The following is a 13,914-nucleotide window of genomic DNA, read 5'->3' as shown; positions in this document are numbered from 1 at the left end:
TCCTTAAAGAAGAAGAAGAAGAAGAAGAAGAAGAGGAATCAATTTGGATAAAAAAACAGCACTGAATGTATTGCAGCTATTATCACAGAAGGGAGCACTTACATTATAATAATGTTTAAAAAAGATAAAGTGCAAAATATAGACAGTTCAATTTCTTGATACTATTTTAAAAATTACAACAAAAGGTGTCACTAACAAAATAAATTATAGTATCAACAAATATTGATACGGATTAAAAATATTTTGCATGCATTTTGTCTTTGTTCATAGAGCAAAGAGAAAAATCTGTTTCATACAATCCATTAAGTGGTTTGTAAGTATGGAAAAAGCTACTGATTAGAACCAAATAACAAATATACACCACATGCCCATTACATAATAAAACCAGCGGTTCTAATTTATGTAAATCTTATTTATTTATAAGCTTATAGTACGGTAATATCTTATCAACTAACTAAACTAATATCAGCGCGGCTTATATATAGAAGTCCTTATTTACTGTTCCATCTGCTCCAATCTTTCATTTTTTAAGTTTTTCCTGATTAGTTTCTAGGACAGTTTAATTTAGGTATACCTTTTTCTTTAGTATATTGCATAATTTGGTAGCCCTCTGTCTATTCAGGAGTATAGACTTTCAGTGCCGGTGTTTTCTAAAGGTATAGTATTATCTGGGTTATAGACGGTATTTAGGAATTGTTTGTTTATTCTTGATGTTTCGTCTGCAACTGCGGCAGATATTATCAAATGTGATGCGGGAGCAGACTACTAAGACTACATTAATGATCAGGATGTTCATTGTTTATATCAAATTTGCTAATTATTTCATGGTTATTCAAGACTGTTCTGGATCAGTTTTCTAGAATCAGTTGGAGAATAGGAATCAAAACCTATCATTCGTACATCTAGTTGGAAATATTTCAGTAATATATTGTACTACCGATATGGCAATTTTTCAACTACCGCATAATTATTCAGTATGTGGAACAAAGATAACAGTTAATTATTTGAATACGAGTGAGACAAATCCACGCATGTCGGACTAGCGAGTCTAACTTTTAAACAGTGTCGCAAACTTTCTGTTACATCATTCCTTCTAAAATTTTAGTCAGATACATGAGTGTAACATAATATTTAAATCCACTACAGTACATTGTAGAATGAAAATTAATATTGCCACAACAAAATTTACATGAAGTAATCATGTAACTGTTATTTTTTAAACACTGAATTGAGAAATTGATATGTGACAATAGCGTGAACTAAATAAATAACGCACTTAACTGACAGATAGTATAAACGGTGTATCCCTTATACGAGTTCATAATTTCTCCTCAAATAATAGGCGGTGCTTATCTGTACAGCAGGTTTATGGTCGATCTATTTGGATTTTAGCTGTGGCGGTAAAAGGTTGAAAACAAATAACATGCCAAGCGTATATTTTCGAGAAGAAAAGATTCAAATGGTGAAATGGTATTTTGGGAACCATTCTATTGTAGAAATAATAGTTATTTATTTCTACTTTTGAAAATCGCCCAATTCCGACAGAGAAAACAGTACGATAAATTATTAAAACTTTGAAAATTTGGGTTGCATAAATACGTGTATGAAATGTTGTCAACGGATCAACCACGATCGAAACAAATTTCTGAGTAGACAAATTGCGGACGAAGTTGACCTAAAGGAGGGAACTGTAAGGAATATTTTAAAACGAAATGGATACAATTGCTATAAAGTTCAAACCACCCAACTTTTTCCAGACGATCATTATAAACGTATGGAATTTTGTGAAACTATGATGGAGAAATTGAATGACAACAACTTTTTAAAAAATGTTTTGTTTTCCCATGAATCTTCATTCACTATCCATAAACGTCATAATCCATCTGTCGTCCGCTATTTTCCTAGGAAAAATAAACATTTGAGTATTGCTGTAAAAACACAATACCCAAAGAAATTAAATGTGTGGACTGGATTTTATAACGATAATATAATTGGTCCATTTTTTATTACGGGAAATCTGAATGGACGTAATTATCTAGATTTATTACGTAATCAGATTATTCCAGCAGTTCGAAAACTTGCGGTCAGTTACGGTGACGTCTGGTTTCAACAATTACAAATTATTTGGAACAAACATTCCCTGGACGATTAATTTCTACACGAGGAACAGTAAAATGGCCACCTAGACTACAAGATTTAGCACCTTTGGGTTTTTATTTCTGGGGAATGCTAAAATCAAAATTATATCGGCATGAATTCGAACGTGCCACCAATTTAGCCGAATTGCAAGAAAAAATTGTTCAACTCTGTAGTCGGGTACAGCTAAATTAGCTGAATGCAATGAGACTTGCTTTAGTTGATAGATTCGGATATTGTTTAGCGCAAAATGGTGGTTTGCTCGAACATTTAATTGTTAATTTAATTATTTAGAATAATTTTTTTAGTTTGTTTTTTTCTTATAAAAATAATATTTATGTTTTGTTAATGTTAAGTTAATTATTGTTGTATTTCCAAGCTACCACAGCTAAAAATCTACAAGAATTGCATTTAAAACTCGAATATAAGTGTTCCGAGTTTTTCTTAAGGTTTATCGACGGAAAGTTGGCCGGGAAATCATTTTATGTAAAGAACTACACACTCTTCGTCAGTGTTTGGTAATTACTGAAAGCCGGATAGCCGGATGTATCTTGGCGCACCGCACGGTGAAGGAAGGCGTGGCTTAAAACATTACAACTCGTCAGGGGAATAATGCGTTATTGCTATACATCAATTCCTTAAATCAATGTTCTTTGTTAACTAATTAAGTAATAGATAGAATCGATTAGAAAATAACAATTACATGGCTACTTTATTTAAGTTTTTTTGGGACAATATTAATTTTTACTCTACAATGAACTGTAGTGGATTTAAATATTATTTTACACTCATGTATCGGACGAAAATTTTAGAAGGAAAGATGTAACAGAAATATAGCAACACTGTTTAAAAGTAATACCTACTCCTTCGAGATGGTGACTGCCTCTCACTTCTATTCAAACAATTAAGTGTTATCTTTGTTCCACATACTTAATAACGTATACGGTAGTTGAAATTTTGCCATATCGGTATACATAGGAAGATAAAGCCATATATTATGGCTTTGGAGCACAAATTAGTCAAACTTTTTACGTCTAAATCGGAGTCAGTAGAACGATATAACTGTTATTTCGGTATATCTACCTCGTCAGCCGTTCGAGTTGATTCGAACCGAAAAGTCCAACTAATGTCTCCAAAATCTTAACACTTTCAGTGGTTTGAGCACAGACGTGCCACCTGATTTAGTGGCGAAGAACTAAATAATTAAATAAATTGTTTTCTGTAAACAAGCTTGCTAGTGCTCTGATGAAATGAAAGCCTATATTATGGCATTGGAGCACAAATTAGTCAAACTTTTTCACGTCTGAATCGGAATCAATAGAACGATATAACTGTTATTTCGTTCTATTTATTTGATACTTATTGTAAAAACCAGTTATTATTTATCGGGAGAATCATAGACAAGGTAATTTCTGGCAGTCAAAAGAGCTCAAAAGGATCGTTAGGACGTTTGATGTAGATTCCGTGTAAGCAGACCAAAGGAAGGAGTTTAGCTACTGAGTTTTTTTTGAACGAATATTAGGGACATCTCAGAATTGAAAGTTAAACTTGTGTTTTGAGAAAAATATTGCAGAAGCATAAAGTTTGAAATGAAAAAATATTAAAATTGATTTGTAAGGTTTTCTCGTGCTAATTTTCGATAAAGTAGTGTTTGTTATTTGTTAAAGCTAATTGAATTTGGACTGCGCAGTTAAATTTTTCAAGATAGGGGAATATTGATATTTCTTAGCGATTTATACGTCTAAGAATTTTTTTTAATGGAATTTACCATTATATTTAATAATTGTATTGAACAAAAAAGTAAAAGTAAAAGTACGCAAGACTGCATACCTTGGGCACATACTAAGAAATAATAAATATAGTCTTCTGCAGGTCATCATGCAGGGTAGAGTCGATGGCAAAAAGGGAATAGGTAGAAAGAGGAAGTCATGGCTGCGAAATATTCGAGACTGGACAAACATGACTGTAGACGAATTATTCCACGTTGCAAAAGACAGAGAAGCTTTTAAAAATGTGGTCGCCAACCTCCGTTAATGGGGACGGCATAGGAAGAAGAAGATTGAACAAAATTTGAATTTTATTTATTTTCTTTCTTATCCTGTTTAGTATTGAACACTAGCTAAAGATCAAGGTATTTTTTAAATAAAAACCCCAAAGGATAATAAAAAATCTAAAAAATTAATAATTTGGCGTCTGTGATTAAAATTTAATACGAATTAAAACACTAAGGGCCGGTTGTTCGAACGCTAATCAAAACTTGACTGTAATCAAATATTTAATTACAATCAAATATGTCACAGCAGCTGTCAAAATTATTAAAAATTGCTTATTATTATTATTGATTTGTAAATAAAAACATGAAATTAACATCAGAAAGAGTTTAATTTTGGTTTATTTTAAATTATAACTCAAAATCATAAAATTGAATAAAATAAATATAACTCAAAATCATAAAATTGAATAAAATAAATAGGTCAACATAACCTCAAAATGTGACGTATTTGATTTTAATTAAAATCAAAAATATAAAGTGCAAAAAAATCAATCCATGGGTATTATTTGCTGAAAAAAGAAAACGTTTGAAGATATTAGTTTTAAATCAGGTATATATGTTAGATTAAAATAATTTTTACAGATTATCCAAAAAAATCATTTATTTATAGAGACATACGCCAAAACTCAAAAATACAAGAATATTCAAAACTTTCTGAAATTAAGAAAAACATTGATAATAAATCAATATCTAGTGTTTCCCCCTCGGGCCCTTATAATAGCCTGTACACGTCTAGGCATTGAGGTAATTAACCTCTGGATATCAAATTGATCCAATTGGTCCCATATTTCTTGAAGAGCCGCTGTAAGTTGTTTGGACGGGGTACTCGAAGACGTCTTCCCATCATATCCCATAGATGTTCTATGGGATTGAGATCGGGACTGCAAGCTGGCTAGTTCATACGGACAATGCTCACCTCTATATATTGGTTGACGATTCTAACACGGTGAGGACGCGCGTTGTCGTCCATAAAAATAAAATTAGGTCCAATGAAAGGAGCAAAAGGTACCACACGCTGGTCTAAAATACTTGTTATGTATCTTGCAGCAGTCATATAACCTCTATCTACAATAAATAAATCAGTATGGGCTTCTGAACTGATACCAGCCCAAACCATAACGGAGCCCCCCCCCTCCCAATAACTTATTCTTTCCGCAATATTACATTGCGGATTACATACTTTCTCGGCCGTCCGGTGACCTTAGACAAAATCTGGATTCATCTGAAAACAATACATTGCTCCAATCTGCATCACTCCAGTTTTCATGTTCTCTTGCAAAAGTAAGGCGAGCTCTGTGATGTTCTATGCTGAGATAGGGCTGGCCTTCTGGATAATAAATTACCTTCTACAAGTCGTCGACGAACTGTCCATCTGCTTACATCCACATTTCTCACTTCGCTCAGACGATTTGCCAGTTCAACTGAAGTTAGATGCCGATTTCTCAAACATGATGAGACCAGAAATCGATCATCTCTTTCGGATGTTACCCTTCTACGACTTGATCCTGGTCTTCTTGTGAAGTTACCGGTGTCGCTAAAACGCCGAACTGCTCTTTGAACCGAAGATCGACTAACACCCAACATTTCAGCTGCATAATATTGGCTACGACTATCTTGAACTAAAGTCACCGCCCTTGCAGTATCTGTCGGAGTTAGAGACATTTAGGAAGGATAATTAAATAAAAATATAACACGTTTTGAAAATAAAATCACTACACTAGTATGGTTGTTGAATTAAAAACAACATTCAATAAATATCTACTTGCTTCAGACCCTTTTTGACAAAAACCTGAAATACCAAACGGTATACGAGGGTACACCTAAATTTACATACGTAATTTAATGTCTCTAAAATTATACAACTTCAAATAGAAATAAGGAAATTTTTTTGCACCTGAGTGTATATATATATATATATATATATATATATATATATATATATATATATATATATATATATATATATATATATATATATAATATAATGATATTTTAGGGTACCAAGAACCTGGATGTTCGGAATGGAAGGCGAAACCCTTGACTAGGGATCACAAACCAGAAAATTTAGATGAGATGAGTCGTATCAAAAGTTGTGGAGGAAAGGTGGTTGCAAAATCTGGTAAGATAAATATGTTGTAATATTTGTGTGAATAATTTGTGTCTTAACTTAGATCACCAATTTATAGTTGTACTAATAGAAGTATCAATTATAATTGTGTGATATACAATACTTGTTTAGGTTGCCTATTTGCGCGAAAAGTAAATATTAAGAAACGAGTATCAGTAAAACAGTTGAAAAATGGCTGCTTTATTCCTTCATTCCACCAAGCTGTTTGTTTCCATTTATTATTTTTCCTGCTTGACCCACATACTTCTTAAACTGTATTTATAATAATTTTTTTAAAGTTCCATAACAGCTCTAGATTTTCCTCATCTGTCTATTCGTTCTGTGTAGCCGGGAGGAGGTATGCGTCACGTTTAAAGCGCTCAACGGCCAAATTTGTCATCACCGTAAGGTTTTTATAACCCATAATTATTATACATTATAATTATTGTTCACAACGATAGTAGGTAATATTTGTTGCATCGCAAACTGCTACAGTAAAAGTAAAAGTGGTTGCACTTTTATCGATTTCCGAGTTAAACTCATAAAAAGTATCAATGTAAACTGTGGATTATTTAAACAGGTCATTTCCTTTTCTTATTTCCAGTTGTCGGATCAAACAAATCACAAATCGATTTATACGTTGTAGCTAGATATCCATCTAACAATGCAAAAAAAATTAGTCATTTGGAATTTCTTCGTCCTTTGTTCCTCAGGAAATTTTTTGCATTGGTGCTAATTTAATGAATCATGTTTAACACTGTTTTCATAACATCCGAATATTTTAAATATTTTGTAACGAGATGTTCGCGGTGAATTAGGTATGCATTGAATCGTTATGAGATGTGGAATTAAAACATCATCTTTTAAAAGCCCAATAAAACCGACTTTAAGGGCCTGCGTAGCGCAAGCGGTAGGATGCTTGCCTCGCAAGCCGGTGGTCCGGGGTTCGAATCCCACCGCCGGCAAGAACATCTAGACATTTTAAAAATGTCTATAGGCCCCAGGTCGACTCAGCCTGAATGAAAATGAGTACCTTGGGTAAAACCAGGGGTAATAATAGACGGTTGAAGCGTAGCACTGGCCATGTTACCTTCCTTGTATACCGTAGGCCCTAGATATAGCAGACTACCCTGCTATACTCCCAAAGCCGCGACAGCGGTATAAAACGGGAGACTATTATTATTAAAACCGACTTTTTACCCAGCATTGCTGGAGCTTCATTAGTTGCAATGCTTACAATTTTATTAAGAGGCACATCAAAAGTTTTCATTATGGAATCTAATGAATTACTAATATTGAAGTGAAAAATACCAGATTACAAATTATATCCGTAGCTAGAGTGATAAAAATCGGTCTGGATTCAGACGATTACTAAAGTTTATTCGATGTGTCATATTCTTTCTTAGACGGAAATGGAATTTGTTACAACTTTGCACTTAGTCTTTCATACTTATCAGTAATTTAAAAGACAGTTTGAAACACAGAACGATAATAATATTTTAAAATATAATAAAACAATAATGAAAATAAACTCGGGTACATTTATCGAAAGTCACAAATAATCTTTCAAAGAGCCGTAGTTTGGCCACTGTTTAAAATTGTTTAAAAATATTTTATTCTGTGTACCTATATGTAAATTCTTAGCCCTAAGTTTTAATTTGCCTAGACGGCAACCCTGTAAGCCCTAGGCAGAGTCGTTACAATTTTATAAGGGTAGTATGTTTCCATATGTTGCCATAAGAGCACAGTAAAGAACCTGTGGAGAGATTTCGTGTAATAAGTTATTTCTTCTCCCTATCGATCAACTATTTACCACCACGATTATCCAGCGACCATTCAATTTCAATCAACAATTTAAACAGTCCCCCCTGTTAATGCAGCATCATCTGCATTTGCAATTTTTATAGTTTTTATATTTAAATTTCGATCTTCCATTTGTATTTAAATATTCATTCCAATCAAGCTTCCCAAGTTTGTTTTTGTTCTGCTATTCCGTTATGAACTATAATCGAATATAATTCTGTATTCTAATTGTATGATATAAGGCTTTTGCTTAGGTTGCTTACTTGCGCGAAAACGAAATATTATTAAAAATCGAATATTAGTAAAACTGCTGAATTGCTTGCGTAAAATAATTATTTAAGCTACACGACTCATCAAAAATAAAAGAAAATGTCTAGGTAATTAATATTACTCATGGTTTAACAGGTGTACCACGTGTGGTATGGAATAGGCCAAAAATTGGCCATCAAGGACCAGTGAGAAGATCTACTCCCATTGATGAAATTCCTTTTTTGGCAGTAGCCAGAAGTTTGGGAGATCTTTGGTCTTACAATTACCAGAGCAATAGGTTTATTGTTTCTCCAGATCCAGATTGTTCTGTCATCAAGATTGACACAAACACACATCGATGTCTAGTGTTTGGTACTGATGGACTGTACAATATGTTGAATCCATCTATGGCAGTAAGTATTTTGATGTCGTATCAGTTATTACCTGTTTAGATTTTAAGCTGCTGTTTATAATTTAAATTTAACTTTACATTTTTTTGCTTTTCCCCAATAGGTTCACATAGTTCAGCAAGTCGAAAGACACAATGAAAACGCTGCTTTGAGTGATTCTACGTACAAAACCTGGTTGAATCCAAGCAAACTGTTGGTAGAGAAGGCTCTAGAAAGGTGGCATTTGACAAAAATGAGAGCAGACAATACTTCAGTTGTGACATTAATGTTGGATCCTCCGGGTCCACCAAGAGCACAAGTTTTGAAAGATCGTAAGAAGAATTTACCAGAGAGAGGTTAGTCATAAAATAATTGTTATTTTCATTTCTTTATAATATGTTCTTTTGTAATCGGTCTGTGATTTAAGATATGATCTGCTGTGATTTAAATGTGATAATTAAATGGTACATTTTTTTGGGATTTATAAGCGTGGTCTTGAATTTTTTGTTCCTGAGCTTTCATCTGCAACTGCGAGATACATTATAGGCGAGCGGTGCACTCACAAAAAGTGCTCTAGTTTTCGATAAACCCATAACTCGATTGCAGTCGGGCAAATTTTGTACCAAAATATTCGTAATATCTGTACAACTTTTCTAAATATTTATTTGGTTGGAGTGGGGGAACATGCAAATAAACAAGAAACAGCAACAACTTTGATTTTATAATTTTAATGACATTTTATATTTAACTCACGATATTTCAGTTCGGTTTAAATATTTCGATTTCTCATTTTAAAACAATATACTATGGATATTTTCGCAAAAAGATTTCTGGAAAGTTTCAGATTCTCAAAATGAATCATAAAAAAGTTATTCGAGCTGCGCACGGACCCACGTGACCTATTGTAGCGCGATTTAAGCGTTCGCAATGCACATAACGAAAAGTTCGACTGCAGGACAATGTATTAATACATTATATGTAAAAATATGGGTCCTAGAGTTTTTCATTCCATTTTGCTCAAACCCGGGTAGAAACAGTAAATGCTGTAGCACCTGTTTTTAAAATAATGAGTAATGTAATTTTCTAGCGTTAGGGCAAGAGGAAGTCAGTAAATGAAATACATACTGCATTCAGCAAATATGGATCGAAAACAGCTCATTTACAATACATATATAGTTTGATACGAAATATAGTAAAATAACAAAGTTTGATCTGGCTTAAGTTCTGAAGCACAATTATGTACAGTTAAATTGTAAGTCCAGTACTTTCTCTTATAAAAAGAAACAGAATATTCCAAAAAGTCGTTGGCAGGCACTGCTGAAGATCGAAAGTGTAATAGACAAATGAGGCGTCTTGCTTGGCCTTCTCTTTATACAACTGCTTATATGTATAAGCTAAGTCTGCATCAATGTGGTGTGTTGTTTTAGAGATCTTCAACAGGCTCATTTCTTAGGTGTGTTTAATACCAGCAATTTTCATGTTTAATTCTTCACAATTATGACAGACGACTGTTTTTGGGACCTTAAACTTTAGAATAAGTTTATGAAATTCTCTTTTATATATAATTGTTCCTACTAGGTTTTGACCTCTTAAGTAAAGTTGGTACATTTTCGTCAAATTGAAGTCATAAGTTTAGATCCTGTTTATTATCGACCCGCCTTGTGTAATGGCTTTCGTATTTAGGACTTACGCATCTGTCCATTTATTTGGAAAAAATAGGTGTACGTTATGTTTCTTTCCTTTGAACTCATAAAACTATAAAATATTGCCTCTTTTCATTACTTCCTAGTCCACAATATTCTTTAAAAATGTTACTTCTCAGTTCTTCCAATAACCATTCCTTACATTTTAATCTGCAGTTTTTTAAGTCTCATTAATCTTAAGTTCATTATCTGTTTCTTTGAATATTTATCTGTGGTGTATCATATTCGTGATCTAAATGTCGTTTTAAAGTTTTATCTTTTCTTAGTTTCTGGAATACTTCTTTAATACTTGTAATACATATTGGCATACAATAGTTTCCTCATTATAGATAATGTGATTTTTTTCATAACCGTTTATTTCACATGTCTCTAACTGCGCTTCTTCTAATCTTCTTTATTTTTATATGATATTTCGTCGCTAGCAGAGTAATTTTCTGAATTAACTTAAGAGGGATGTCTCTAACTGCGCAGTTTCAGCAGTTATATGATCTGATGGTCTACTTGGTAGCAAATTTTTATTGTTTGTGGTAGTACATATACATTTGTTTGCTCAAACTAAAATAGTCTAATGCAACTTATGTTCGTTGAACTAGTCTTAATATTAACCTTATATTTTAAGATAGACTTAATTCTTTTCTACCAGAACGAACTTCTTCACAATTTACAACCAGATGTGTAGTAACCCATTTTGGCTAAAAATGGATTTAAGTCCTCTTGCTCTAACACTAGAGAATTGTTAAAATGCTAGATAATTGTTTTAACTTTGACAAAAGTAATAATTGTATTTTTATAACAATATTTTGTAATTTATATAACAGTGGTTTATGATTAAAAAAATAAAATGTTTCAAGAGTATATTTTTAATAACTTTATTAATACAATATATTGACTTTTACAAAATCACCTAATCGTTATGATTCGTAATATACTTTCAGATATTTAAATTCTTTTTTTATTAATCACTTGCCTTATCGCACATGTAATTAAATTGAGTAAAAAAATATAATTACACTTATTAAAAGTACTGTATATTTGAACGTGCTTAAATCTGTTGTACATGATCACATTTTATTTATCATAAAATATGTCTAATTACATTTAATTAAACAATATATATAAAGTCTGAACGTTAAAAAAAGAAACTTAATTTTTCCACCTTTTAATAATGTTTTAATAATAATAATATTTTAATAATGTATTATTACATGTGGTTCAAAATATTTTAGCAAATTGACGTCTGTTTCCATTTGCTTTTTTATGCAAAGCAGTGAAATGTGTTTGTGTGGTCATAGTACATTCTCACTGCAGCTGTTGCCCTATTATATAATTCGAAGAAGAGTTGTGATGTGAAGAAGACCTATGATCAACACTGCACTCTGTAAGAACTCTTAACATAAAGCTATGCTTGACTAAGTCAAATGCTTTCCCAAAATCTGCAAATATTAATATCAATGGCTTGTTGTATTCTATAACTTTCTCTATCAAGGATTTTATTACTTGTGATTTTATTACTTAAATTTCAATAAGCGATACAGCGGACGTAAACATTAGCATGTGTAGACCTCTAACAACACTGCACTCTATTCTTCTTCTTCAGGTTCCTTCTCCTATCGGAGGTTGGAAATCATCATCGCTATTTTAATTTTATTGGCCGCGCTTCTGAATAATTCTAATGAGCTGCAACCGAACCACTCTCTCAAATTTCTTAGCCATTATATTTTGCGTCGTCCTGGGTTTCTCTTCCCTTGTATCTTCCCTTGCATAATTAATCTAAGTAATACGTACTTCTCGCCCCTCATTATATGACCCAGATATTGAATCTTTCTAATTTTAACAGTTTTTATGACTTCACATTCTTTCTTCATTCTTTGTAACACCTCTATATTAGTTACTTTTTCAGTCTACAATATTCTGTGGATTCTCCTGTAGCACCACATCTCAAAGGAGTTTAATTTTTTGAATTCAGATTGCTTTCAACAAGAAAATGAGGGTCATTTTCAACATTTATTGTAATATCATATTTATAGAGGTTATAGACATTTTTTGTACTTGTTAATTCATTTAAGCCATTTATTTAGTTGCACGTAATTTTTTAAAGGTTAATGAAAAGGGCCATAACTCAATAAAAACTGTTTTTTGAAAAAAGTGATAAGAGATAAAAAAAATTTAAAAATAATGTGTTAAACTAATCATGCCACAAAATTCATTTAATTTGAACGTACTCAAAAGTTTGGAGTGATTTAGGGCTGCACTTCCCCCTTAAAATTTTTGTGTGCGCTTAGATTTTGTTGTTTCTTTTTTATGAAAAATGCTTTCAGGACAAGAAAGTAACGTGTCCATTTTTATTACAAAATGTCAAGTAGTTTAGGAGATAACGCAAAAAAAAAATTTTATTTTGTAACTTCAAAGGGCTGTAACTTTTTGTGTGTACACTTTTGTACTAAGGAAAGTTGAAATTTATGACATACCTTTTTCAAACACCCTGTATATTTTAATTGTTTTGTTAAAACTTACAATTGTTTAGCAATTTAATTTTATTCTGTAAATATTGCTCATTGTTAATTTCCTTGGCTTTAGTTAGTATTTTAATTGTTGTAAAACTTATTATATTGTACGCAATTGTTTCAGGCTTGAAAATAATGACCCGTTTTGATGGTGGCTCAACTCAGGAATCATCATGTAGCAGTAACTGTGATAGCTCCCCCATCGATCATCATCCTTTAGAAGATGTCGCCTCCTCAAATACAATTCTCGAATCCGTACCAGATCCGACACCTATCCTTCACCCGCTTCAACATCCATCTAACCCACCCCCACAACACAACAAAGACGAGTGCCTACCAATAACCTCATTGCCTATCGAATCTACTTCCGTTTCGTCAAGTGACCTTACCTCAACGATGACCAATTTCCCTTTGAAAGAAAGAAATTTTTTACCGAAACCCCGCGAGAGTACCAGTTTCGATCCCAGAGAACCATGGGTAACAGACAGCGGCAAAGAAAACTGCAAGTCACAAACGCAAGACAAAGAAGACAATACGATACAATGTAACGAAGTCTCGTCCAGCAACTTAGAGGTAGATAGTGCCTGTTTAGAGGATGAGGAAGAAGACAACTTTCAACGAAACGGAAAGCATAATTTGAGAAGTGGTAAAAAGACGAAGTCCGAAACGGCCTCGAATGGCACCAAAGTAAAGCATAATGGAGAGGGAGAATCTAAAAGCATGGTAAAGAAAGAACCTTATTATATTGAGTTATATATTATACATAATTTATATATATATATATATATATATATATATATATATATATATATATATATATATATATGTATATATATATATATATATTATATTATATATTATATATTATATACTAAATATGACAAATAATTTACTGAATGTTTTTAAATACATAACACATATACATATTTTCGCTTCCTAAAACATATTTTCTTTTTCTTAAAATTTTTAA

At 32.3% G+C, this 13,914-nt stretch overlaps 1 protein-coding gene across 1 annotated transcript in view; it reads left to right on the top strand.

Annotated features, from left to right (window-relative positions):
* The window catches only part of Pp2C1 (protein phosphatase 2C), a 45,310-nt gene that overhangs the window by 10,194 nt on the left and 21,202 nt on the right, over positions 1-13,914 (top strand). Inside the window, exons 3-6 of the mRNA XM_072526534.1 lie at positions 6,186-6,308; positions 8,505-8,761; positions 8,862-9,093; positions 13,069-13,667. Coding sequence (XP_072382635.1) covers positions 6,186-6,308; positions 8,505-8,761; positions 8,862-9,093; positions 13,069-13,667 — 1,211 coding nt within the window. The remainder of the gene's footprint in view (positions 1-6,185; positions 6,309-8,504; positions 8,762-8,861; positions 9,094-13,068; positions 13,668-13,914) is intronic.

The sequence above is a fragment of the Diabrotica undecimpunctata genome, chromosome 3 (genome assembly GCF_040954645.1).
Source record: "Diabrotica undecimpunctata isolate CICGRU chromosome 3, icDiaUnde3, whole genome shotgun sequence".
Classification (NCBI taxonomy): Eukaryota; Metazoa; Arthropoda; class Insecta; order Coleoptera; family Chrysomelidae; genus Diabrotica; species Diabrotica undecimpunctata.
Note: the sequence above shows the minus strand (reverse complement) of the source record. Positions and strands in the feature narration are given on the sequence as shown.